At 49.6% G+C, this 22,703-nt stretch overlaps 4 protein-coding genes and 5 pseudogenes across 4 annotated transcripts; all 9 read left to right on the top strand.

Annotated features, from left to right (window-relative positions):
- Positions 1-347: 347 nt before the first annotated feature.
- Positions 348-1,317, top strand: LOC121156208 (annotated as a pseudogene).
- Positions 1,318-2,074: 757 nt separating this feature from the next.
- Positions 2,075-3,670, top strand: LOC121156207 (parafibromin-like). The gene has a single exon (XM_040979784.1). The coding sequence runs from the start codon at positions 2,075-2,077 to the stop codon at positions 3,668-3,670; it is 1,596 nt and encodes a 531-aa protein (XP_040835718.1).
- Positions 3,671-5,685: 2,015 nt separating this feature from the next.
- Positions 5,686-6,655, top strand: LOC121156206 (annotated as a pseudogene).
- A 757-nt stretch (positions 6,656-7,412) lies between these two features.
- Positions 7,413-9,008, top strand: LOC121156205 (parafibromin-like). The gene has a single exon (XM_040979782.1). The coding sequence runs from the start codon at positions 7,413-7,415 to the stop codon at positions 9,006-9,008; it is 1,596 nt and encodes a 531-aa protein (XP_040835716.1).
- Positions 9,009-11,022: 2,014 nt separating this feature from the next.
- LOC121156204 lies at positions 11,023-11,992 on the top strand (annotated as a pseudogene).
- A 756-nt stretch (positions 11,993-12,748) lies between these two features.
- Positions 12,749-14,344, top strand: LOC121156202 (parafibromin-like). Its single transcript, XM_040979781.1, has one exon. The coding sequence runs from the start codon at positions 12,749-12,751 to the stop codon at positions 14,342-14,344; it is 1,596 nt and encodes a 531-aa protein (XP_040835715.1).
- Positions 14,345-16,354: 2,010 nt separating this feature from the next.
- LOC121156201 lies at positions 16,355-17,324 on the top strand (annotated as a pseudogene).
- A 757-nt stretch (positions 17,325-18,081) lies between these two features.
- LOC121156200 (parafibromin-like) lies at positions 18,082-19,677 on the top strand. The gene has a single exon (XM_040979780.1). It carries the CDS (start codon positions 18,082-18,084, stop codon positions 19,675-19,677), a length of 1,596 nt encoding a protein of 531 aa, XP_040835714.1.
- Positions 19,678-21,709: 2,032 nt separating this feature from the next.
- Positions 21,710-22,679, top strand: LOC121156199 (annotated as a pseudogene).
- The last annotated feature ends 24 nt before the right edge of the window (positions 22,680-22,703 follow it).

Here is a 22,703-nt window from a genome sequence, read left to right as displayed (position 1 = left end):
GGTTCACGATCCGTGACCATGGAGCCTGTTGGCAGACTTAAACCCCAAGAGGCAGCAACTGTGGAAATCAGCATCCAGCGTTTGACAACTGAACATTGATCTACCACATGACCTGGCTGCCCCACTCCTGGGATTATCTTCCAATGAGGTCAAATTTGCATGCCACAAAGCAACTGATATCCCTGTATTTGTAGTCCAGGGTCTGCTGCTGTTGTTGGCGAAGGGGTAGCCAGAGCGGCTGCTGTTGCTGCGTGGCGGGCACAGCGGCAGGGGAGCCATCACTGTGGTCAGCAGGAACTCTACAGCTGCCGCTGAGACTAGGCCGGCTTGCTGTCACTACCGCCGCCATGCCTCAGTACAAGGGCGCTGCAAGCGAGGCAGGCTGTGCCATGCACCTGATGAAGACACTAGAGATGCAGCACAAGCAAATGGAACAGATGGAGCAGCAGATAGCAGCAGAGAACATCATAAAATGCAATGTTGACAAGAAGATCTTTACACACAACGACGCCGTGGAGGCAGAGCTCAAGTCCATCACCGTGGGTCTCGTGTCCCTGAAGGACATGAAGGCCAAGCAGGAGGCCCTAGTGAAGGAGCGAGAGAAGCAGCTGGCCAAGGAGGAGCAATCCAAGCAGCTCCAGCTCAAGCTGGACGAGCTGCGGGAGAAGGAGCACAAGGAGGCCAAGCGTAAGATCTCTGGTCTGTCCTTCGCTCTGGAGCAAGAGCAGCGAGCCATAGATGGGAAGGAACTGGAAATGGAACGGGTCACCACAAAGAGGAGGGAGTTAGGGAAGAATCCAGATGTGGATACGAGCTTCTTGCCTGAGCGAGAGCATGAGAAGCAGGAGAACCGGCTCCGGGAAGAGTTGTGACAGGAGTGGGAATCCAAGCAGGAAAAGATCAAGAGTGAGGAGGTTGGAATCACTTTTGGTTCCTGGGATGGCTGTGTGCATCGGCACACAGTCAAGGTGAAGAAATTCCTGCAGAAGGTACTCGGGGAAGGACTTCCGTGAGTTCAGGTGTGCTGGCGTGGAGCAAGCAGCCCGTGTTCATCAAGGAGGATCTGATCCTTCCCCATCATCACAGCTTCTATCAGTTCGTTGTCACCAAGGCCTGAGGAGAGAGTGGACAGCTCTTGAGCTTCGACCTGCATGATGATGTGTGGCTGCTCAGTGACGCCACCTTGGAGAAGGATGAGTCGCATGCTGGCAAGGTGGTGCTGAGGAGCTGGTGTGAGAAGAACAAGCACATTTTCCTGCCAACCGCTGGGTGCCCTGTGACGCAGAGAAGAAGTGGGATAAGTACACGATCCGCTGAGTGAGAAGCTGTGTGGATTCAGCTGCCCCCAGGCCACTGCGGACCACTCCTGCACCTTCAGAACTCCAGACATCCCCCCTGCCCTAATTCCGTTCCTTTTCCTGTTTCAATAAGCAAGGTTTCAATAATCAAGGAAAGAAAAACAGGGAGAAAAAGAATGAGAACGAACGTGTCAAAACAGTCCCATTTAACATAAGGGAGAAGCACCTTAAATACAGTGGAATAAAACCTAAACAAGGATGTGGAAGACCCAATAATGATTCAATGTTTAAAGAGGCACTAAAAGATGGAGAAATGTACCATGTTCCAGGATCAGCAGACTCAACACGCACATGTCCCTGTTACCAGAAGTCATATAGAGATTGAATGTGATCCCACTCATCATCCACTAACTCACCCTTGGCGTGGATGTGGGAAGAAAAGGATTCTAGCCTCTACACTCCTGAGAGTGGAGTTAGTGTCAGCGCAGCTGTGGGAGATCGCCCCAGCTCTCTTGCCTGCCACCTAGCGGTGTGACCCAGAGCTTATCTGCCCTGAGGCATACCTTCCATTGCTGTAGAGGGCCTGTGACCTCTGACACGATTGGAAGGTCAACGGGAGTAAGCGTGCCTTTTAGCCAATCAAAGTGTCCTTATTGGGTGAAGGGACTACCTGGAAACGCCCTCCTCCCCTGCCTTTCTGCAAGCGTTTATAAACCTTGAACTTGTGCTGAAGAGATAGGACATTCCTGACCAACGGTGAGGGCGAGCTGGGCAAGATGCCGGACGTCCTCAGCATCCTGAGACAGTACACCATCGAAAAGAAGGAGATCGTGGTCAAGGGGGACGAAGTCATCTTTGGGCCACTCTCCTGGCCAAAGAACGTCCAAACCAACTTTGTGATGTGGGCGGCTGAGAAGAAAGGCCAGCCGAGAGAGTACTACACGCTGGAATGCATCCTGTTCCTGCTGAATAACGTGCACCTTTCTCATCCCGTTTATGTCCGCCGTGCAGCTGCTGAAAATGTTCCTGTGGTCAGAAGACCGGACCGCAAAGATCTGCTTGGCTATCTCTACGGGGAGACATCAACGTGTGCAAGTATTGATAGAAGCCTCCCCCTGGAGATAGGTCTTCAGCGATGTCCTCAAGTCAAAAGAGCTGCAGATGCAGTTGTAGCAGAAGCCAAGAAACCGCGCCTTGACAATGAAGAATGCATACGTCTTGATAGAGAGAGACTGGCTGCTCGTTTGGAGGGCCATAAGGAAGGGGTCGTACAGACTGAGCGGATTAGGTCTTTGTCCGAAGACATGACGGTGGAAAAAATTGCTGCAATCAAAGCCAAAATTATGGCTAAGAAACGATCTACGATCAAGACCGACCTGGATGAAGGTACCACTGACCTTAAGCGGAGGAGCTTTGTAGATGCTGAGGCAGATGTGACCCGAGAGATCGTCAGCAGGGAGAGAGTGTGGAGGACACGCAACACGATCTTACAGAGCACAGGAAAGACTTTTGCAAAGGATATCTTTGCAATTCTTCAGGCTGTGGAGGACCGAGAAGAAGGGCGGGCACCTGAACGGCGACCAGCTCCAAATGCAGCCCCAGTGGATCCCACAGTGCGTTTGAAACAGCCTATCCCGGCCGCCTACGACAGATATGATCAGGAGAAGTTCAAAGGAAAAGAAACGGAACGCTTCAAAATCGACACTAGGGGCACCTACCGCGGTATGCCACTGAAACTGTTAGCGGAGAGTGCATCTGCCCGCAGAACACAGACACCTGCAGCACAGCCAGTACCAAGACCGCTTTCACAAGCAAGACCTCCCACGAAGCACAAGAAAACTTCTCGAACTCCCATCATCATCATTCCTGCAGCTACCACGTCTTTGATAACCATGCTGAATGTCACAGACCTTCTACAGGATTTCCAATTTGTCTCATCAGATGAAAAGAAGAAGCAGGGTTGTCGGCGAGAAGATGAAATTCTAATACAGAGAAGAAAAGAGCAAATGCAACCAGGTGGCACTGCTTACAGCAGTGTCACAGTCCCTTATAAGGTACTGGATCAGCCGCTTAAACTTAGGCCTCAAGATTGGGACCGGGTTGTGGCAGTGTTTGTGCAAGGTCCCGCTTGGCAGTTCAAAGGCTGGCCGTGGCTTTTGCCTGATGGATCACCGGTCGACATATTTGCCAAAATCAAAGCCTTCCATCTCAAGTATGAAGAAACTCGTCTGGATCCAAATGTTCAGAAATGGGACGTGACCGTGCTAGAACTCAGCCACCATAAACGTCATTTGGATAGACTCGTTTTCTTGAGGTTCTGGGACACACTGGATCGATACATGGGGAGCCATAAATCTCACTTGAGATTCTGAATGACTTGGTTCCCTCTTTTCTGGAAATCTGGATTAAGAAACCCGGATATACGTTGACACAAAGACTGAGACTCAAGCTTGATGAATTTATCAGGAATCTGGCAAATGAAGAAGCTCACACATCGATATTTCTATAGAAGCAAACTTTTAGCTTCCAGCTCTTTTGTAAATATTAGCTTTCTAGTCCGTAGTGGAAATTGCATATTTTGATAGAAGTTTTCTGTTTTGGTTTGTTTGTTTGTTTGTTGTGTATTCCTCATTGGTTATATTAGCTTTACTTAAGAGTTGTTTCTTTAGAAAGTAGATGCCGGAATATAAAAGGTTGTATATTTATAGATTATAATAAAGCTTTCAAAACCATCTTGCTTCTGATGTCTTTTATTCTTCTTCTTCAAAGAGTAGCTATCTCAGTGGAGACAAGTCTCCAATGTGTTCCTCCATTTTTGTTATTTTTTTTTTTTATTGCAAAGGGAGATATGCAGAGAGGTGAAGAGACAGAGAGGAAAATCTTCTGTCCATTGATTCACTCCCCAAGCGGCCCCAATGGCCGGAGCTAAGCTGACCCGAAACCAGGAGACTGGAGCCTCTTCCAGGTCTCCCATGTGGATGCAAGGTCCCAAAGCTTTGAGCCATCCTTGACTGCTTTCCTAGGCCACAGGCAGGGAGCTGGCTGGGAAGCGGCGCTGCTGGGACATGATCCGGTTCCCCCTGGTGGTTCTAGCACATGCAAGGTGAGGTCATTAGCCACTTTTGATTTCTTGTTTTTCTATTAATTTTTTTAAAGATTGATTTATTTATTTACTTTTTATTGGAAAGTCAGATATACAGAGAGGAGAGACAGAGAGGAAGATCTTCTGTCCGATGATTCACTCCCCAAGTGAGCGCAACAGCTGATGCTATCCTGATCCGAAGCCAGGGGAATCTTCCAGTTCTCCAGCACGGGTGCAGGGACCCAAAGTTTTGGGCCATCCTCAACTGCTTTCCCAGGCCACAGGCAGGGAACTGGATGGGAAGCTGGGCCGCCGAGATGACAACCGGCACCCTTATGGGATCCCGGGCATGCAAGGCCAGGACCTTAAACACTGACATCGTGCCGGGCCACTTCCTTCCTTCCTTCCTTCCTTCCTTTCTTTCTTTCTTTCTTTCTTTCTTTCTTTCTTTCTTTCTTTCTTTCTTTCTTTCTTTCTTTCTTTCTTTCTTTTTCTGAAAATCTTTACATAGTTTCTTAGGGCACAAAGGTCCAAGGGCTACTGGAAAGCGAGTAAGACAGTTATTTCCACTCCATGTGATATTTTCCTGTATCTGGGGAACAGGGGGAGATAAAGTGAGAGGCCCCACCCGGTCTTCCACACATCCCAGGTCCTGCATGCTCCGAGGGTCCTGCATGCTCCGAGGGTCCACACATCCCAGGCCCAGCATGCTCCGTGGGTCCTGCTCAAGTGGTTTTGATAGTTCAAGAGTTAGGAATTGCTGCCAATCTCACCATTCCAAGCAGGATGAGGTCACTGAAGACCCCTCTGATTGATCTAGTCCATCTCAGAGTCTCCGTTTGCCCTGTTTTTCAGGGATCACCTGAAAATTCTCTCCCACCCTCCCTTTCTGTAAGCCTTTATAAGCCTAGAACTTGTGATGAATGGACGGGACATTCCTCACAAACTTGTCTCTGGTGGTTCACGATCCGTGACCATGGAGCCTGTTGGCAGACTTAAACCCCAAGAGGCAGCAACTGTGGAAATCAGCATCCAGCGTTTGACAACTGAACATTGATCTACCACATGACCTGGCTGCCCCACTCCTGGGATTATCTTCCAATGAGGTCAAATTTGCATGCCACAAAGCAACTGATATCCCTGTATTTGTAGTCCAGGGTCTGCTGCTGTTGTTGGCGAAGGGGTAGCCAGAGCGGCTGCTGTTGCTGCGTGGCGGGCACAGCGGCAGGGGAGCCATCACTGTGGTCAGCAGGAACTCTACAGCTGCCGCTGAGACTAGGCCGGCTTGCTGTCACTACCGCCGCCATGCCTCAGTACAAGGGCGCTGCAAGCGAGGCAGGCTGTGCCATGCACCTGATGAAGACACTAGAGATGCAGCACAAGCAAATGGAACAGATGGAGCAGCAGATAGCAGCAGAGAACATCATAAAATGCAATGTTGACAAGAAGATCTTTACACACAACGACGCCGTGGAGGCAGAGCTCAAGTCCATCACCGTGGGTCTCGTGTCCCTGAAGGACATGAAGGCCAAGCAGGAGGCCCTAGTGAAGGAGCGAGAGAAGCAGCTGGCCAAGGAGGAGCAATCCAAGCAGCTCCAGCTCAAGCTGGACGAGCTGCGGGAGAAGGAGCACAAGGAGGCCAAGCGTAAGATCTCTGGTCTGTCCTTCGCTCTGGAGCAAGAGCAGCGAGCCATAGATGGGAAGGAACTGGAAATGGAACGGGTCACCACAAAGAGGAGGGAGTTAGGGAAGAATCCAGATGTGGATACGAGCTTCTTGCCTGAGCGAGAGCATGAGAAGCAGGAGAACCGGCTCCGGGAAGAGTTGTGACAGGAGTGGGAATCCAAGCAGGAAAAGATCAAGAGTGAGGAGGTTGGAATCACTTTTGGTTCCTGGGATGGCTGTGGGCATCGGCACACAGTCAAGGTGAAGAAATTCCTGCAGAAGGTACTCGGGGAAGGACTTCCGTGAGTTCAGGTGTGCTGGCGTGGAGCAAGCAGCCCGTGTTCATCAAGGAGGATCTGATCCTTCCCCATCATCACAGCTTCTATCAGTTCGTTGTCACCAAGGCCTGAGGAGAGAGTGGACAGCTCTTGAGCTTCGACCTGCATGATGATGTGTGGCTGCTCAGTGACGCCACCTTGGAGAAGGATGAGTCGCATGCTGGCAAGGTGGTGCTGAGGAGCTGGTGTGAGAAGAACAAGCACATTTTCCTGCCAACCGCTGGGTGCCCTGTGACGCAGAGAAGAAGTGGGATAAGTACACGATCCGCTGAGTGAGAAGCTGTGTGGATTCAGCTGCCCCCAGGCCACTGCGGACCACTCCTGCACCTTCAGAACTCCAGACATCCCCCCTGCCCTAATTCCGTTCCTTTTCCTGTTTCAATAAGCAAGGTTTCAATAATCAAGGAAAGAAAAACAGGGAGAAAAAGAATGAGAACGAACGTGTCAAAACAGTCCCATTTAACATAAGGGAGAAGCACCTTAAATACAGTGGAATAAAACCTAAACAAGGATGTGGAAGACCCAATAATGATTCAATGTTTAAAGAGGCACTAAAAGATGGAGAAATGTACCATGTTCCAGGATCAGCAGACTCAACACGCACATGTCCCTGTTACCAGAAGTCATATAGAGATTGAATGTGATCCCACTCATCATCCACTAACTCACCCTTGGCGTGGATGTGGGAAGAAAAGGATTCTAGCCTCTACACTCCTGAGAGTGGAGTTAGTGTCAGCGCAGCTGTGGGAGATCGCCCCAGCTCTCTTGCCTGCCACCTAGCGGTGTGACCCAGAGCTTATCTGCCCTGAGGCATACCTTCCATTGCTGTAGAGGGCCTGTGACCTCTGACACGATTGGAAGGTCAACGGGAGTAAGCGTGCCTTTTAGCCAATCAAAGTGTCCTTATTGGGTGAAGGGACTACCTGGAAACGCCCTCCTCCCCTGCCTTTCTGCAAGCGTTTATAAACCTTGAACTTGTGCTGAAGAGATAGGACATTCCTGACCAACGGTGAGGGCGAGCTGGGCAAGATGCCGGACGTCCTCAGCATCCTGAGACAGTACACCATCGAAAAGAAGGAGATCGTGGTCAAGGGGGACGAAGTCATCTTTGGGCCACTCTCCTGGCCAAAGAACGTCCAAACCAACTTTGTGATGTGGGCGGCTGAGAAGAAAGGCCAGCCGAGAGAGTACTACACGCTGGAATGCATCCTGTTCCTGCTGAATAACGTGCACCTTTCTCATCCCGTTTATGTCCGCCGTGCAGCTGCTGAAAATGTTCCTGTGGTCAGAAGACCGGACCGCAAAGATCTGCTTGGCTATCTCTACGGGGAGACATCAACGTGTGCAAGTATTGATAGAAGCCTCCCCCTGGAGATAGGTCTTCAGCGATGTCCTCAAGTCAAAAGAGCTGCAGATGCAGTTGTAGCAGAAGCCAAGAAACCGCGCCTTGACAATGAAGAATGCATACGTCTTGATAGAGAGAGACTGGCTGCTCGTTTGGAGGGCCATAAGGAAGGGGTCGTACAGACTGAGCGGATTAGGTCTTTGTCCGAAGACATGACGGTGGAAAAAATTGCTGCAATCAAAGCCAAAATTATGGCTAAGAAACGATCTACGATCAAGACCGACCTGGATGAAGGTACCACTGACCTTAAGCGGAGGAGCTTTGTAGATGCTGAGGCAGATGTGACCCGAGAGATCGTCAGCAGGGAGAGAGTGTGGAGGACACGCAACACGATCTTACAGAGCACAGGAAAGACTTTTGCAAAGGATATCTTTGCAATTCTTCAGGCTGTGGAGGACCGAGAAGAAGGGCGGGCACCTGAACGGCGACCAGCTCCAAATGCAGCCCCAGTGGATCCCACAGTGCGTTTGAAACAGCCTATCCCGGCCGCCTACGACAGATATGATCAGGAGAAGTTCAAAGGAAAAGAAACGGAACGCTTCAAAATCGACACTAGGGGCACCTACCGCGGTATGCCACTGAAACTGTTAGCGGAGAGTGCATCTGCCCGCAGAACACAGACACCTGCAGCACAGCCAGTACCAAGACCGCTTTCACAAGCAAGACCTCCCACGAAGCACAAGAAAACTTCTCGAACTCCCATCATCATCATTCCTGCAGCTACCACGTCTTTGATAACCATGCTGAATGTCACAGACCTTCTACAGGATTTCCAATTTGTCTCATCAGATGAAAAGAAGAAGCAGGGTTGTCGGCGAGAAGATGAAATTCTAATACAGAGAAGAAAAGAGCAAATGCAACCAGGTGGCACTGCTTACAGCAGTGTCACAGTCCCTTATAAGGTACTGGATCAGCCGCTTAAACTTAGGCCTCAAGATTGGGACCGGGTTGTGGCAGTGTTTGTGCAAGGTCCCGCTTGGCAGTTCAAAGGCTGGCCGTGGCTTTTGCCTGATGGATCACCGGTCGACATATTTGCCAAAATCAAAGCCTTCCATCTCAAGTATGAAGAAACTCGTCTGGATCCAAATGTTCAGAAATGGGACGTGACCGTGCTAGAACTCAGCCACCATAAACGTCATTTGGATAGACTCGTTTTCTTGAGGTTCTGGGACACACTGGATCGATACATGGGGAGCCATAAATCTCACTTGAGATTCTGAATGACTTGGTTCCCTCTTTTCTGGAAATCTGGATTAAGAAACCCGGATATACGTTGACACAAAGACTGAGACTCAAGCTTGATGAATTTATCAGGAATCTGGCAAATGAAGAAGCTCACACATCGATATTTCTATAGAAGCAAACTTTTAGCTTCCAGCTCTTTTGTAAATATTAGCTTTCTAGTCCGTAGTGGAAATTGCATATTTTGATAGAAGTTTTCTGTTTTGGTTTGTTTGTTTGTTTGTTGTGTATTCCTCATTGGTTATATTAGCTTTACTTAAGAGTTGTTTCTTTAGAAAGTAGATGCCGGAATATAAAAGGTTGTATATTTATAGATTATAATAAAGCTTTCAAAACCATCTTGCTTCTGATGTCTTTTATTCTTCTTCTTCAAAGAGTAGCTATCTCAGTGGAGACAAGTCTCCAATGTGTTCCTCCATTTTTGTTATTTTTTTTTTTTATTGCAAAGGGAGATATGCAGAGAGGTGAAGAGACAGAGAGGAAAATCTTCTGTCCATTGATTCACTCCCCAAGCGGCCCCAATGGCCGGAGCTAAGCTGACCCGAAACCAGGAGACTGGAGCCTCTTCCAGGTCTCCCATGTGGATGCAAGGTCCCAAAGCTTTGAGCCATCCTTGACTGCTTTCCTAGGCCACAGGCAGGGAGCTGGCTGGGAAGCGGCGCTGCTGGGACATGATCCGCTTCCCCCTGGTGGTTCTAGCACATGCAAGGTGAGGTCATTAGCCACTTTTGATTTCTTGTTTTTCTATTAATTTTTTTAAAGATTGATTTATTTATTTACTTTTTATTGGAAAGTCAGATATACAGAGAGGAGAGACAGAGAGGAAGATCTTCTGTCCGATGATTCACTCCCCAAGTGAGCGCAACAGCTGATGCTATCCCGATCCGAAGCCAGGAGAATCTTCCAGTTCTCCAGCACGGGTGCCGGGACCCAAAGTTTTGGGCCATCCTCAACTGCTTTCCCAGGCCACAGGCAGGGAACTGGATGGGAAGCTGGGCCGCCGAGATGACAACCGGCACCCTTATGGGATCCCGGGCATGCAAGGCCAGGACCTTAAACACTGACATCGTGCCGGGCCACTTCCTTCCTACCTTTCTTTCTTTCTTTCTTCCTTCCTTTCTTTCTTCCTTCCTTCCTTCCTTCCTTCCTTCTTTCTTTCTTTCTTTCTTTCTTTCTTTTTCTGAAAATCTTTACATAGTTTCTTAGGGCACAAAGGTCCAAGGGCTCCTGGAAAGCGAGTAAGACAGTTATTTCCACTCCATGTGATATTTTCCTGTATCTGGGGAACAGGGGGAGATAAAGTGAGAGGCCCCACCCGGTCTTCCACACATCCCAGGTCCTGCATGCTCCGAGGGTCCTGCATGCTCCGAGGGTCCACACATCCCAGGCCCAGCATGCTCCGTGGGTCCTGCTCAAGTGGTTTTGATAGTTCAAGAGTTAGGAATTGCTGCCAATCTCACCATTCCAAGCAGGATGAGGTCACTGAAGACCCCTCTGATTGATCTAGTCCATCTCAGAGTCTCCGTTTGCCCTGTTTTTCAGGGATCACCTGAAAATTCTCTCCCACCCTCCCTTTCTGTAAGCCTTTATAAGCCTAGAACTTGTGATGAATGGACGGGACATTCCTCACAAACTTGTCTCTGGTGGTTCACGATCCGTGACCATGGAGCCTGTTGGCAGACTTAAACCCCAAGAGGCAGCAACTGTGGAAATCAGCATCCAGCGTTTGACAACTGAACATTGATCTACCACATGACCTGGCTGCCCCACTCCTGGGATTATCTTCCAATGAGGTCAAATTTGCATGCCACAAAGCAACTGATATCCCTGTATTTGTAGTCCAGGGTCTGCTGCTGTTGTTGGCGAAGGGGTAGCCAGAGCGGCTGCTGTTGCTGCGTGGCGGGCACAGCGGCAGGGGAGCCATCACTGTGGTCAGCAGGAACTCTACAGCTGCCGCTGAGACTAGGCCGGCTTGCTGTCACTACCGCCGCCATGCCTCAGTACAAGGGCGCTGCAAGCGAGGCAGGCTGTGCCATGCACCTGATGAAGACACTAGAGATGCAGCACAAGCAAATGGAACAGATGGAGCAGCAGATAGCAGCAGAGAACATCATAAAATGCAATGTTGACAAGAAGATCTTTACACACAACGACGCCGTGGAGGCAGAGCTCAAGTCCATCACCGTGGGTCTCGTGTCCCTGAAGGACATGAAGGCCAAGCAGGAGGCCCTAGTGAAGGAGCGAGAGAAGCAGCTGGCCAAGGAGGAGCAATCCAAGCAGCTCCAGCTCAAGCTGGACGAGCTGCGGGAGAAGGAGCACAAGGAGGCCAAGCGTAAGATCTCTGGTCTGTCCTTCGCTCTGGAGCAAGAGCAGCGAGCCATAGATGGGAAGGAACTGGAAATGGAACGGGTCACCACAAAGAGGAGGGAGTTAGGGAAGAATCCAGATGTGGATACGAGCTTCTTGCCTGAGCGAGAGCATGAGAAGCAGGAGAACCGGCTCCGGGAAGAGTTGTGACAGGAGTGGGAATCCAAGCAGGAAAAGATCAAGAGTGAGGAGGTTGGAATCACTTTTGGTTCCTGGGATGGCTGTGTGCATCGGCACACAGTCAAGGTGAAGAAATTCCTGCAGAAGGTACTCGGGGAAGGACTTCCGTGAGTTCAGGTGTGCTGGCGTGGAGCAAGCAGCCCGTGTTCATCAAGGAGGATCTGATCCTTCCCCATCATCACAGCTTCTATCAGTTCGTTGTCACCAAGGCCTGAGGAGAGAGTGGACAGCTCTTGAGCTTCGACCTGCATGATGATGTGTGGCTGCTCAGTGACGCCACCTTGGAGAAGGATGAGTCGCATGCTGGCAAGGTGGTGCTGAGGAGCTGGTGTGAGAAGAACAAGCACATTTTCCTGCCAACCGCTGGGTGCCCTGTGACGCAGAGAAGAAGTGGGATAAGTACACGATCCGCTGAGTGAGAAGCTGTGTGGATTCAGCTGCCCCCAGGCCACTGCGGACCACTCCTGCACCTTCAGAACTCCAGACATCCCCCTGCCCTAATTCCGTTCCTTTTCCTGTTTCAATAAGCAAGGTTTCAATAATCAAGGAAAGAAAAACAGGGAGAAAAAGAATGAGAACGAACGTGTCAAAACAGTCCCATTTAACATAAGGGAGAAGCACCTTAAATACAGTGGAATAAAACCTAAACAAGGATGTGGAAGACCCAATAATGATTCAATGTTTAAAGAGGCACTAAAAGATGGAGAAATGTACCATGTTCCAGGATCAGCAGACTCAACACGCACATGTCCCTGTTACCAGAAGTCATATAGAGATTGAATGTGATCCCACTCATCATCCACTAACTCACCCTTGGCGTGGATGTGGGAAGAAAAGGATTCTAGCCTCTACACTCCTGAGAGTGGAGTTAGTGTCAGCGCAGCTGTGGGAGATCGCCCCAGCTCTCTTGCCTGCCACCTAGCGGTGTGACCCAGAGCTTATCTGCCCTGAGGCATACCTTCCATTGCTGTAGAGGGCCTGTGACCTCTGACACGATTGGAAGGTCAACGGGAGTAAGCGTGCCTTTTAGCCAATCAAAGTGTCCTTATTGGGTGAAGGGACTACCTGGAAACGCCCTCCTCCCCTGCCTTTCTGCAAGCGTTTATAAACCTTGAACTTGTGCTGAAGAGATAGGACATTCCTGACCAACGGTGAGGGCGAGCTGGGCAAGATGCCGGACGTCCTCAGCATCCTGAGACAGTACACCATCGAAAAGAAGGAGATCGTGGTCAAGGGGGACGAAGTCATCTTTGGGCCACTCTCCTGGCCAAAGAACGTCCAAACCAACTTTGTGATGTGGGCGGCTGAGAAGAAAGGCCAGCCGAGAGAGTACTACACGCTGGAATGCATCCTGTTCCTGCTGAATAACGTGCACCTTTCTCATCCCGTTTATGTCCGCCGTGCAGCTGCTGAAAATGTTCCTGTGGTCAGAAGACCGGACCGCAAAGATCTGCTTGGCTATCTCTACGGGGAGACATCAACGTGTGCAAGTATTGATAGAAGCCTCCCCCTGGAGATAGGTCTTCAGCGATGTCCTCAAGTCAAAAGAGCTGCAGATGCAGTTGTAGCAGAAGCCAAGAAACCGCGCCTTGACAATGAAGAATGCATACGTCTTGATAGAGAGAGACTGGCTGCTCGTTTGGAGGGCCATAAGGAAGGGGTCGTACAGACTGAGCGGATTAGGTCTTTGTCCGAAGACATGACGGTGGAAAAAATTGCTGCAATCAAAGCCAAAATTATGGCTAAGAAACGATCTACGATCAAGACCGACCTGGATGAAGGTACCACTGACCTTAAGCGGAGGAGCTTTGTAGATGCTGAGGCAGATGTGACCCGAGAGATCGTCAGCAGGGAGAGAGTGTGGAGGACACGCAACACGATCTTACAGAGCACAGGAAAGACTTTTGCAAAGGATATCTTTGCAATTCTTCAGGCTGTGGAGGACCGAGAAGAAGGGCGGGCACCTGAACGGCGACCAGCTCCAAATGCAGCCCCAGTGGATCCCACAGTGCGTTTGAAACAGCCTATCCCGGCCGCCTACGACAGATATGATCAGGAGAAGTTCAAAGGAAAAGAAACGGAACGCTTCAAAATCGACACTAGGGGCACCTACCGCGGTATGCCACTGAAACTGTTAGCGGAGAGTGCATCTGCCCGCAGAACACAGACACCTGCAGCACAGCCAGTACCAAGACCGCTTTCACAAGCAAGACCTCCCACGAAGCACAAGAAAACTTCTCGAACTCCCATCATCATCATTCCTGCAGCTACCACGTCTTTGATAACCATGCTGAATGTCACAGACCTTCTACAGGATTTCCAATTTGTCTCATCAGATGAAAAGAAGAAGCAGGGTTGTCGGCGAGAAGATGAAATTCTAATACAGAGAAGAAAAGAGCAAATGCAACCAGGTGGCACTGCTTACAGCAGTGTCACAGTCCCTTATAAGGTACTGGATCAGCCGCTTAAACTTAGGCCTCAAGATTGGGACCGGGTTGTGGCAGTGTTTGTGCAAGGTCCCGCTTGGCAGTTCAAAGGCTGGCCGTGGCTTTTGCCTGATGGATCACCGGTCGACATATTTGCCAAAATCAAAGCCTTCCATCTCAAGTATGAAGAAACTCGTCTGGATCCAAATGTTCAGAAATGGGACGTGACCGTGCTAGAACTCAGCCACCATAAACGTCATTTGGATAGACTCGTTTTCTTGAGGTTCTGGGACACACTGGATCGATACATGGGGAGCCATAAATCTCACTTGAGATTCTGAATGACTTGGTTCCCTCTTTTCTGGAAATCTGGATTAAGAAACACGGATATACGTTGACACAAAGACTGAGACTCAAGCTTGATGAATTTATCAGGAATCTGGCAAATGAAGAAGCTCACACATCGATATTTCTATAGAAGCAAACTTTTAGCTTCCAGCTCTTTTGTAAATATTAGCTTTCTAGTCCGTAGTGGAAATTGCATATTTTGATAGAAGTTTTCTGTTTTGGCTTGTTTGTTTGTTTGTTGTGTATTCCTCATTGGTTATATTAGCTTTACTTAAGAGTTGTTTCTTTAGAAAGTAGATGCCGGAATATAAAAGGTTGTATATTTATAGATTATAATAAAGCTTTCAAAACCATCTTGCTTCTGATGTCTTTTATTCTTCTTCTTCAAAGAGTAGCTATCTCAGTGGAGACAAGTCTCCAATGTGTTCCTCCATTTTTGTTATTTTTTTCTTTTATTGCAAAGGGAGATATGCAGAGAGGTGAAGAGACAGAGAGGAAAATCTTCTGTCCATTGATTCACTCCCCAAGCGGCCCCAATGGCCAGAGCTAAGCTGATCCGAAACCAGGAGACTGGAGCCTCTTCCAGGTCTCCCATGTGGATGCAAGGTCCCAAAGCTTTGAGCCATCCTTGACTGCTTTCCTAGGCCACAGGCAGGGAGCTGGCTGGGAAGCGGCGCTGCTGGGACATGATCCGCTTCCCCCTGGTGGTTCTAGCACATGCAAGGTGAGGTCATTAGCCACTTTTGATTTCTTGTTTTTCTATTAATTTTTTTAAAGATTGATTTATTTATTTACTTTTTATTGGAAAGCCAGATATACAGAGAGGAGAGACAGAGAGGAAGATCTTCTGTCCGATGATTCACTCCCCAAGTGAGCGCAACAGCTGATGCTATCCTGATCTGAAGCCAGGAGAATCTTCCAGTTCTCCAGCACGGGTGCAGGGACCCAAAGTTTTGGGCCATCCTCGACTGCTTTCCCAGGCCACAGGCAGGGAACTGGATGGGAAGCTGGGCCGCCGAGATGACAACCGGCACCCTTATGGGATCCCGGGCATGCAAGGCCAGGACCTTAAACACTGACATCGTGCCGGGCCACTTCCTTCCTTCCTTCCTTTCTTTCTTTCTTTTCTTTCTTTCTTTCTTTCTTTCTTTCTTTCTTTCTTTCTTTCTTTCTTTCTTCTTTCTTTCTTTTTCTGAAAATCTTTACATAGTTTCTTAGGGCACAAAGGTCCAAGGGCTACTGGAAAGCGAGTAAGACAGTTATTTCCACTCCATGTGATATTTTCCTGTATCTGGGGAACAGGGGGAGATAAAGTGAGAGGCCCCACCCGGTCTTCCACACATCCCAGGTCCTGCATGCTCCGAGGGTCCTGCATGCTCCGAGGGTCCACACATCCCAGGCCCAGCATGCTCCGTGGGTCCTGCTCAAGTGGTTTTGATAGTTCAAGAGTTAGGAATTGCTGCCAATCTCACCATTCCAAGCAGGATGAGGTCACTGAAGACCCCTCTGATTGATCTAGTCCATCTCAGAGTCTCCGTTTGCCCTGTTTTTCAGGGATCACCTGAAAATTCTCTCCCACCCTCCCTTTCTGTAAGCCTTTATAAGCCTAGAACTTGTGATGAATGGACGGGACATTCCTCACAAACTTGTCTCTGGTGGTTCACGATCCGTGACCATGGAGCCTGTTGGCAGACTTAAACCCCAAGAGGCAGCAACTGTGGAAATCAGCATCCAGCGTTTGACAACTGAACATTGATCTACCACATGACCTGGCTGCCCCACTCCTGGGATTATCTTCCAATGAGGTCAAATTTGCATGCCACAAAGCAACTGATATCCCTGTATTTGTAGTCCAGGGTCTGCTGCTGTTGTTGGCGAAGGGGTAGCCAGAGCGGCTGCTGTTGCTGCGTGGCGGGCACAGCGGCAGGGGAGCCATCACTGTGGTCAGCAGGAACTCTACAGCTGCCGCTGAGACTAGGCCGGCTTGCTGTCACTACCGCCGCATGCCTCAGTACAAGGGCGCTGCAAGCGAGGCAGGCTGTGCCATGCACCTGATGAAGACACTAGAGATGCAGCACAAGCAAATGGAACAGATGGAGCAGCAGATAGCAGCAGAGAACATCATAAAATGCAATGTTGACAAGAAGATCTTTACACACAACGACGCCGTGGAGGCAGAGCTCAAGTCCATCACCGTGGGTCTCGTGTCCCTGAAGGACATGAAGGCCAAGCAGGAGGCCCTAGTGAAGGAGCGAGAGAAGCAGCTGGCCAAGGAGGAGCAATCCAAGCAGCTCCAGCTCAAGCTGGACGAGCTGCGGGAGAAGGAGCACAAGGAGGCCAAGCGTAAGATCTCTGGTCTGTCCTTCGCTCTGGAGCAAGAGCAGCGAGCCATAGATGGGAAGGAACTGGAAATGGAACGGGTCACCACAAAGAGGAGGGAGTTAGGGAAGAATCCAGATGTGGATACGAGCTTCTTGCCTGAGCGAGAGCATGAGAAGCAGGAGAACCGGCTCCGGGAAGAGTTGTGACAGGAGTGGGAATCCAAGCAGGAAAAGATCAAGAGTGAGGAGGTTGGAATCACTTTTGGTTCCTGGGATGGCTGTGTGCATCGGCACACAGTCAAGGTGAAGAAATTCCTGCAGAAGGTACTCGGGGAAGGACTTCCGTGAGTTCAGGTGTGCTGGCGTGGAGCAAGCAGCCCGTGTTCATCAAGGAGGATCTGATCCTTCCCCATCATCACAGCTTCTATCAGTTCGTTGTCACCAAGGCCTGAGGAGAGAGTGGACAGCTCTTGAGCTTCGACCTGCATGATGATGTGTGGCTGCTCAGTGACGCCACCTTGGAGAAGGATGAGTCGCATGCTGGCAAGGTGGTGCTGAGGAGCTGGTGTGAGAAGAACAAGCACATTTTCCTGCCAACCGCTGGGTGCCCTGTGACGCAGAGAAGAAGTGGGATAAGTACACGATCCGCTGAGTGAGAAGCTGTGTGGATTCAGCTGCCCCCAGGCCACTGCGGACCACTCCTGCACCTTCAGAACTCCAGACATCCCCCCTGCCCTAATTCCGTTCCTTTTCCTGTTTCAATAAGCAAGGTTTCAATAATCAAGGAAAGAAAAACAGGGAGAAAAAGAATGAGAACGAACGTGTCAAAACAGTCCCATTTAACATAAGGGAGAAGCACCTTAAATACAGTGGAATAAAACCTAAACAAGGATGTGGAAGACCCAATAATGATTCAATGTTTAAAGAGGCACTAAAAGATGGAGAAATGTACCATGTTCCAGGATCAGCAGACTCAACACGCACATGTCCCTGTTACCAGAAGTCATATAGAGATTGAATGTGATCCCACTCATCATCCACTAACTCACCCTTGGCGTGGATGTGGGAAGAAAAGGATTCTAGCCTCTACACTCCTGAGAGTGGAGTTAGTGTCAGCGCAGCTGTGGGAGATCGCCCCAGCTCTCTTGCCTGCCACCTAGCGGTGTGACCCAGAGCTTATCTGCCCTGAGGCATACCTTCCATTGCTGTAGAGGGCCTGTGACCTCTGACACGATTGGAAGGTCAACGGGAGTAAGCGTGCCTTTTAGCCAATCAAAGTGTCCTTATTGGGTGAAGGGACTACCTGGAAACGCCCTCCTCCCCTGCCTTTCTGCAAGCGTTTATAAACCTTGAACTTGTGCTGAAGAGATAGGACATTCCTGACCAACGGTGAGGGCGAGCTGGGCAAGATGCCGGACGTCCTCAGCATCCTGAGACAGTACACCATCGAAAAGAAGGAGATCGTGGTCAAGGGGGACGAAGTCATCTTTGGGCCACTCTCCTGGCCAAAGAACGTCCAAACCAACTTTGTGATGTGGGCGGCTGAGAAGAAAGGCCAGCCGAGAGAGTACTACACGCTGGAATGCATCCTGTTCCTGCTGAATAACGTGCACCTTTCTCATCCCGTTTATGTCCGCCGTGCAGCTGCTGAAAATGTTCCTGTGGTCAGAAGACCGGACCGCAAAGATCTGCTTGGCTATCTCTACGGGGAGACATCAACGTGTGCAAGTATTGATAGAAGCCTCCCCCTGGAGATAGGTCTTCAGCGATGTCCTCAAGTCAAAAGAGCTGCAGATGCAGTTGTAGCAGAAGCCAAGAAACCGCGCCTTGACAATGAAGAATGCATACGTCTTGATAGAGAGAGACTGGCTGCTCGTTTGGAGGGCCATAAGGAAGGGGTCGTACAGACTGAGCGGATTAGGTCTTTGTCCGAAGACATGACGGTGGAAAAAATTGCTGCAATCAAAGCCAAAATTATGGCTAAGAAACGATCTACGATCAAGACCGACCTGGATGAAGGTACCACTGACCTTAAGCGGAGGAGCTTTGTAGATGCTGAGGCAGATGTGACCCGAGAGATCGTCAGCAGGGAGAGAGTGTGGAGGACACGCAACACGATCTTACAGAGCACAGGAAAGACTTTTGCAAAGGATATCTTTGCAATTCTTCAGGCTGTGGAGGACCGAGAAGAAGGGCGGGCACCTGAACGGCGACCAGCTCCAAATGCAGCCCCAGTGGATCCCACAGTGCGTTTGAAACAGCCTATCCCGGCCGCCTACGACAGATATGATCAGGAGAAGTTCAAAGGAAAAGAAACGGAACGCTTCAAAATCGACACTAGGGGCACCTACCGCGGTATGCCACTGAAACTGTTAGCGGAGAGTGCATCTGCCCGCAGAACACAGACACCTGCAGCACAGCCAGTACCAAGACCGCTTTCACAAGCAAGACCTCCCACGAAGCACAAGAAAACTTCTCGAACTCCCATCATCATCATTCCTGCAGCTACCACGTCTTTGATAACCATGCTGAATGTCACAGACCTTCTACAGGATTTCCAATTTGTCTCATCAGATGAAAAGAAGAAGCAGGGTTGTCGGCGAGAAGATGAAATTCTAATACAGAGAAGAAAAGAGCAAATGCAACCAGGTGGCACTGCTTACAGCAGTGTCACAGTCCCTTATAAGGTACTGGATCAGCCGCTTAAACTTAGGCCTCAAGATTGGGACCGGGTTGTGGCAGTGTTTGTGCAAGGTCCCGCTTGGCAGTTCAAAGGCTGGCCGTGGCTTTTGCCTGATGGATCACCGGTCGACATATTTGCCAAAATCAAAGCCTTCCATCTCAAGTATGAAGAAACTCGTCTGGATCCAAATGTTCAGAAATGGGACGTGACCGTGCTAGAACTCAGCCACCATAAACGTCATTTGGATAGACTCGTTTTCTTGAGGTTCTGGGACACACTGGATCGATACATGGGGAGCCATAAATCTCACTTGAGATTCTGAATGACTTGGTTCCCTCTTTTCTGGAAATCTGGATTAAGAAACCCGGATATACGTTGACACAAAGACTGAGACTCAAGCTTGATGAATTTATCAGGAATCTGGCAAATGAAGAAGCTCACACATCGATATTTCTATAGAAGCAAACTTTTAGCTTCCAGCTCTTTTGTAAATATTAGCTTTCTAGTCCGTAGTGGAAATTGCATATTTTGATAGAAGTTTCCTGTTTTGGCTTGTTTGTTTGTTTGTTGTGTATTCCTCATTGGTTATATTAGCTTTACTTAAGAGTTGTTTCTTTAGAAAGTAGATGCCGGAATATAAAAGGTTGTATATTTATAGATTATAATAAAGCTTTCAAAACCATCTTGCTTCTGATGTCTTTTATTCTTCTTCTTCAAAGAGTAGCTATCTCAGTGGAGACAAGTCTCCAATGTGTTCCTCCATTTTTGTTATTTTTTTTTTTATTGCAAAGGGAGATATGCAGAGAGGTGAAGAGACAGAGAGGAAAATCTTCTGTCCATTGATTCACTCCCCAAGCGGCCCCAATGGCCGGAGCTAAGCTGACCCGAAACCAGGAGACTGGAGCCTCTTCCAGGTCTCCCATGTGGATGCAAGGTCCCAAAGCTTTGAGCCATCCTTGACTGCTTTCCTAGGCCACAGGCAGGGAGCTGGCTGGGAAGCGGCGCTGCTGGGACATGATCCGGCTTCCCCCTGGTGGTTCTAGCACATGCAAGGTGAGGTCATTAGCCACTTTTGATTTCTTGTTTTTCTATTAATTTTTTTAAAGATTGATTTATTTATTTACTTTTTATTGGAAAGTCAGATATACAGAGAGGAGAGACAGAGAGGAAGATCTTCTGTCCGATGATTCACTCCCCAAGTGAGCGCAACAGCTGATGCTATCCTGATCCGAAGCCAGGGGAATCTTCCAGTTCTCCAGCACGGGTGCCGGGACCCAAAGTTTTGGGCCATCCTCAACTGCTTTCCCAGGCCACAGGCAGGGAACTGGATGGGAAGCTGGGCCGCCGAGATGACAACCGGCACCCTTATGGGATCCCGGGCATGCAAGGCCAGGACCTTAAACACTGACATCGTGCCGGGCCACTTCCTTCCTTCCTTCCTTCCTACCTTTCTTTCTTTCTACCTATCTTTCTTTCTTTCTTTCTTTCTTTCTTTCTTTCTTTCTTTCTTTCTTTCTTTCTTTCTTTCTTTCTTTCTTTCTTCTAAAAATCTTTACATAGTTTCTTAGGGCACAAAGGTCCAAGGGCTACTGGAAAGCGAGTAAGACAGTTATTTCCACTCCATGTGATATTTTCCTGTATCTGGGGAACAGGGGGAGATAAAGTGAGAGGCCCCACCCGGTCTTCCACACATCCCAGGTCCTGCATGCTCCGAGGGTCCTGCATGCTCCGAGGGTCCACACATCCCAGGCCCAGCATGCTCCGTGGGTCCTGCTCAAGTGGTTTTGATAGTTCAAGAGTTAGGAATTGCTGCCAATCTCACCATTCCAAGCAGGATGAGGTCACTGAAGACCCCTCTGATTGATCTAGTCCATCTCAGAGTCTCCGTTTGCCCTGTTTTTCAGGGATCACCTGAAAATTCTCTCCCACCCTCCCTTTCTGTAAGCCTTTATAAGCCTAGAACTTGTGATGAATGGACGGGACATTCCTCACAAACTTGTCTCTGGTGGTTCACGATCCGTGACCATGGAGCCTGTTGGCAGACTTAAACCCCAAGAGGCAGCAACTGTGGAAATCAGCATCCAGCGTTTGACAACTGAACATTGATCTACCACATGACCTGGCTGCCCCACTCCTGGGATTATCTTCCAATGAGGTCAAATTTGCATGCCACAAAGCAACTGATATCCCTGTATTTGTAGTCCAGGGTCTGCTGCTGTTGTTGGCGAAGGGGTAGCCAGAGCGGCTGCTGTTGCTGCGTGGCGGGCACAGCGGCAGGGGAGCCATCACTGTGGTCAGCAGGAACTCTACAGCTGCCGCTGAGACTAGGCCGGCTTGCTGTCACTACCGCCGCCATGCCTCAGTACAAGGGCGCTGCAAGCGAGGCAGGCTGTGCCATGCACCTGATGAAGACACTAGAGATGCAGCACAAGCAAATGGAACAGATGGAGCAGCAGATAGCAGCAGAGAACATCATAAAATGCAATGTTGACAAGAAGATCTTTACACACAACGACGCCGTGGAGGCAGAGCTCAAGTCCATCACCGTGGGTCTCGTGTCCCTGAAGGACATGAAGGCCAAGCAGGAGGCCCTAGTGAAGGAGCGAGAGAAGCAGCTGGCCAAGGAGGAGCAATCCAAGCAGCTCCAGCTCAAGCTGGACGAGCTGCGGGAGAAGGAGCACAAGGAGGCCAAGCGTAAGATCTCTGGTCTGTCCTTCGCTCTGGAGCAAGAGCAGCGAGCCATAGATGGGAAGGAACTGGAAATGGAACGGGTCACCACAAAGAGGAGGGAGTTAGGGAAGAATCCAGATGTGGATACGAGCTTCTTGCCTGAGCGAGAGCATGAGAAGCAGGAGAACCGGCTCCGGGAAGAGTTGTGACAGGAGTGGGAATCCAAGCAGGAAAAGATCAAGAGTGAGGAGGTTGGAATCACTTTTGGTTCCTGGGATGGCTGTGGGCATCGGCACACAGTCAAGGTGAAGAAATTCCTGCAGAAGGTACTCGGGGAAGGACTTCCGTGAGTTCAGGTGTGCTGGCGTGGAGCAAGCAGCCCGTGTTCATCAAGGAGGATCTGATCCTTCCCCATCATCACAGCTTCTATCAGTTCGTTGTCACCAAGGCCTGAGGAGAGAGTGGACAGCTCTTGAGCTTCGACCTGCATGATGATGTGTGGCTGCTCAGTGACGCCACCTTGGAGAAGGATGAGTCGCATGCTGGCAAGGTGGTGCTGAGGAGCTGGTGTGAGAAGAACAAGCACATTTTCCTGCCAACCGCTGGGTGCCCTGTGACGCAGAGAAGAAGTGGGATAAGTACACGATCCGCTGAGTGAGAAGCTGTGTGGATTCAGCT

This window comes from Ochotona curzoniae, unplaced genomic scaffold (genome assembly GCF_017591425.1).
Source record: "Ochotona curzoniae isolate NIBS_2020 unplaced genomic scaffold, NIBS_Ocur_1.0 contig_3303, whole genome shotgun sequence".
NCBI classification, from domain to species: Eukaryota; Metazoa; Chordata; class Mammalia; order Lagomorpha; family Ochotonidae; genus Ochotona; species Ochotona curzoniae.
This window is presented reverse-complemented; position numbering and strand designations above follow the sequence as displayed.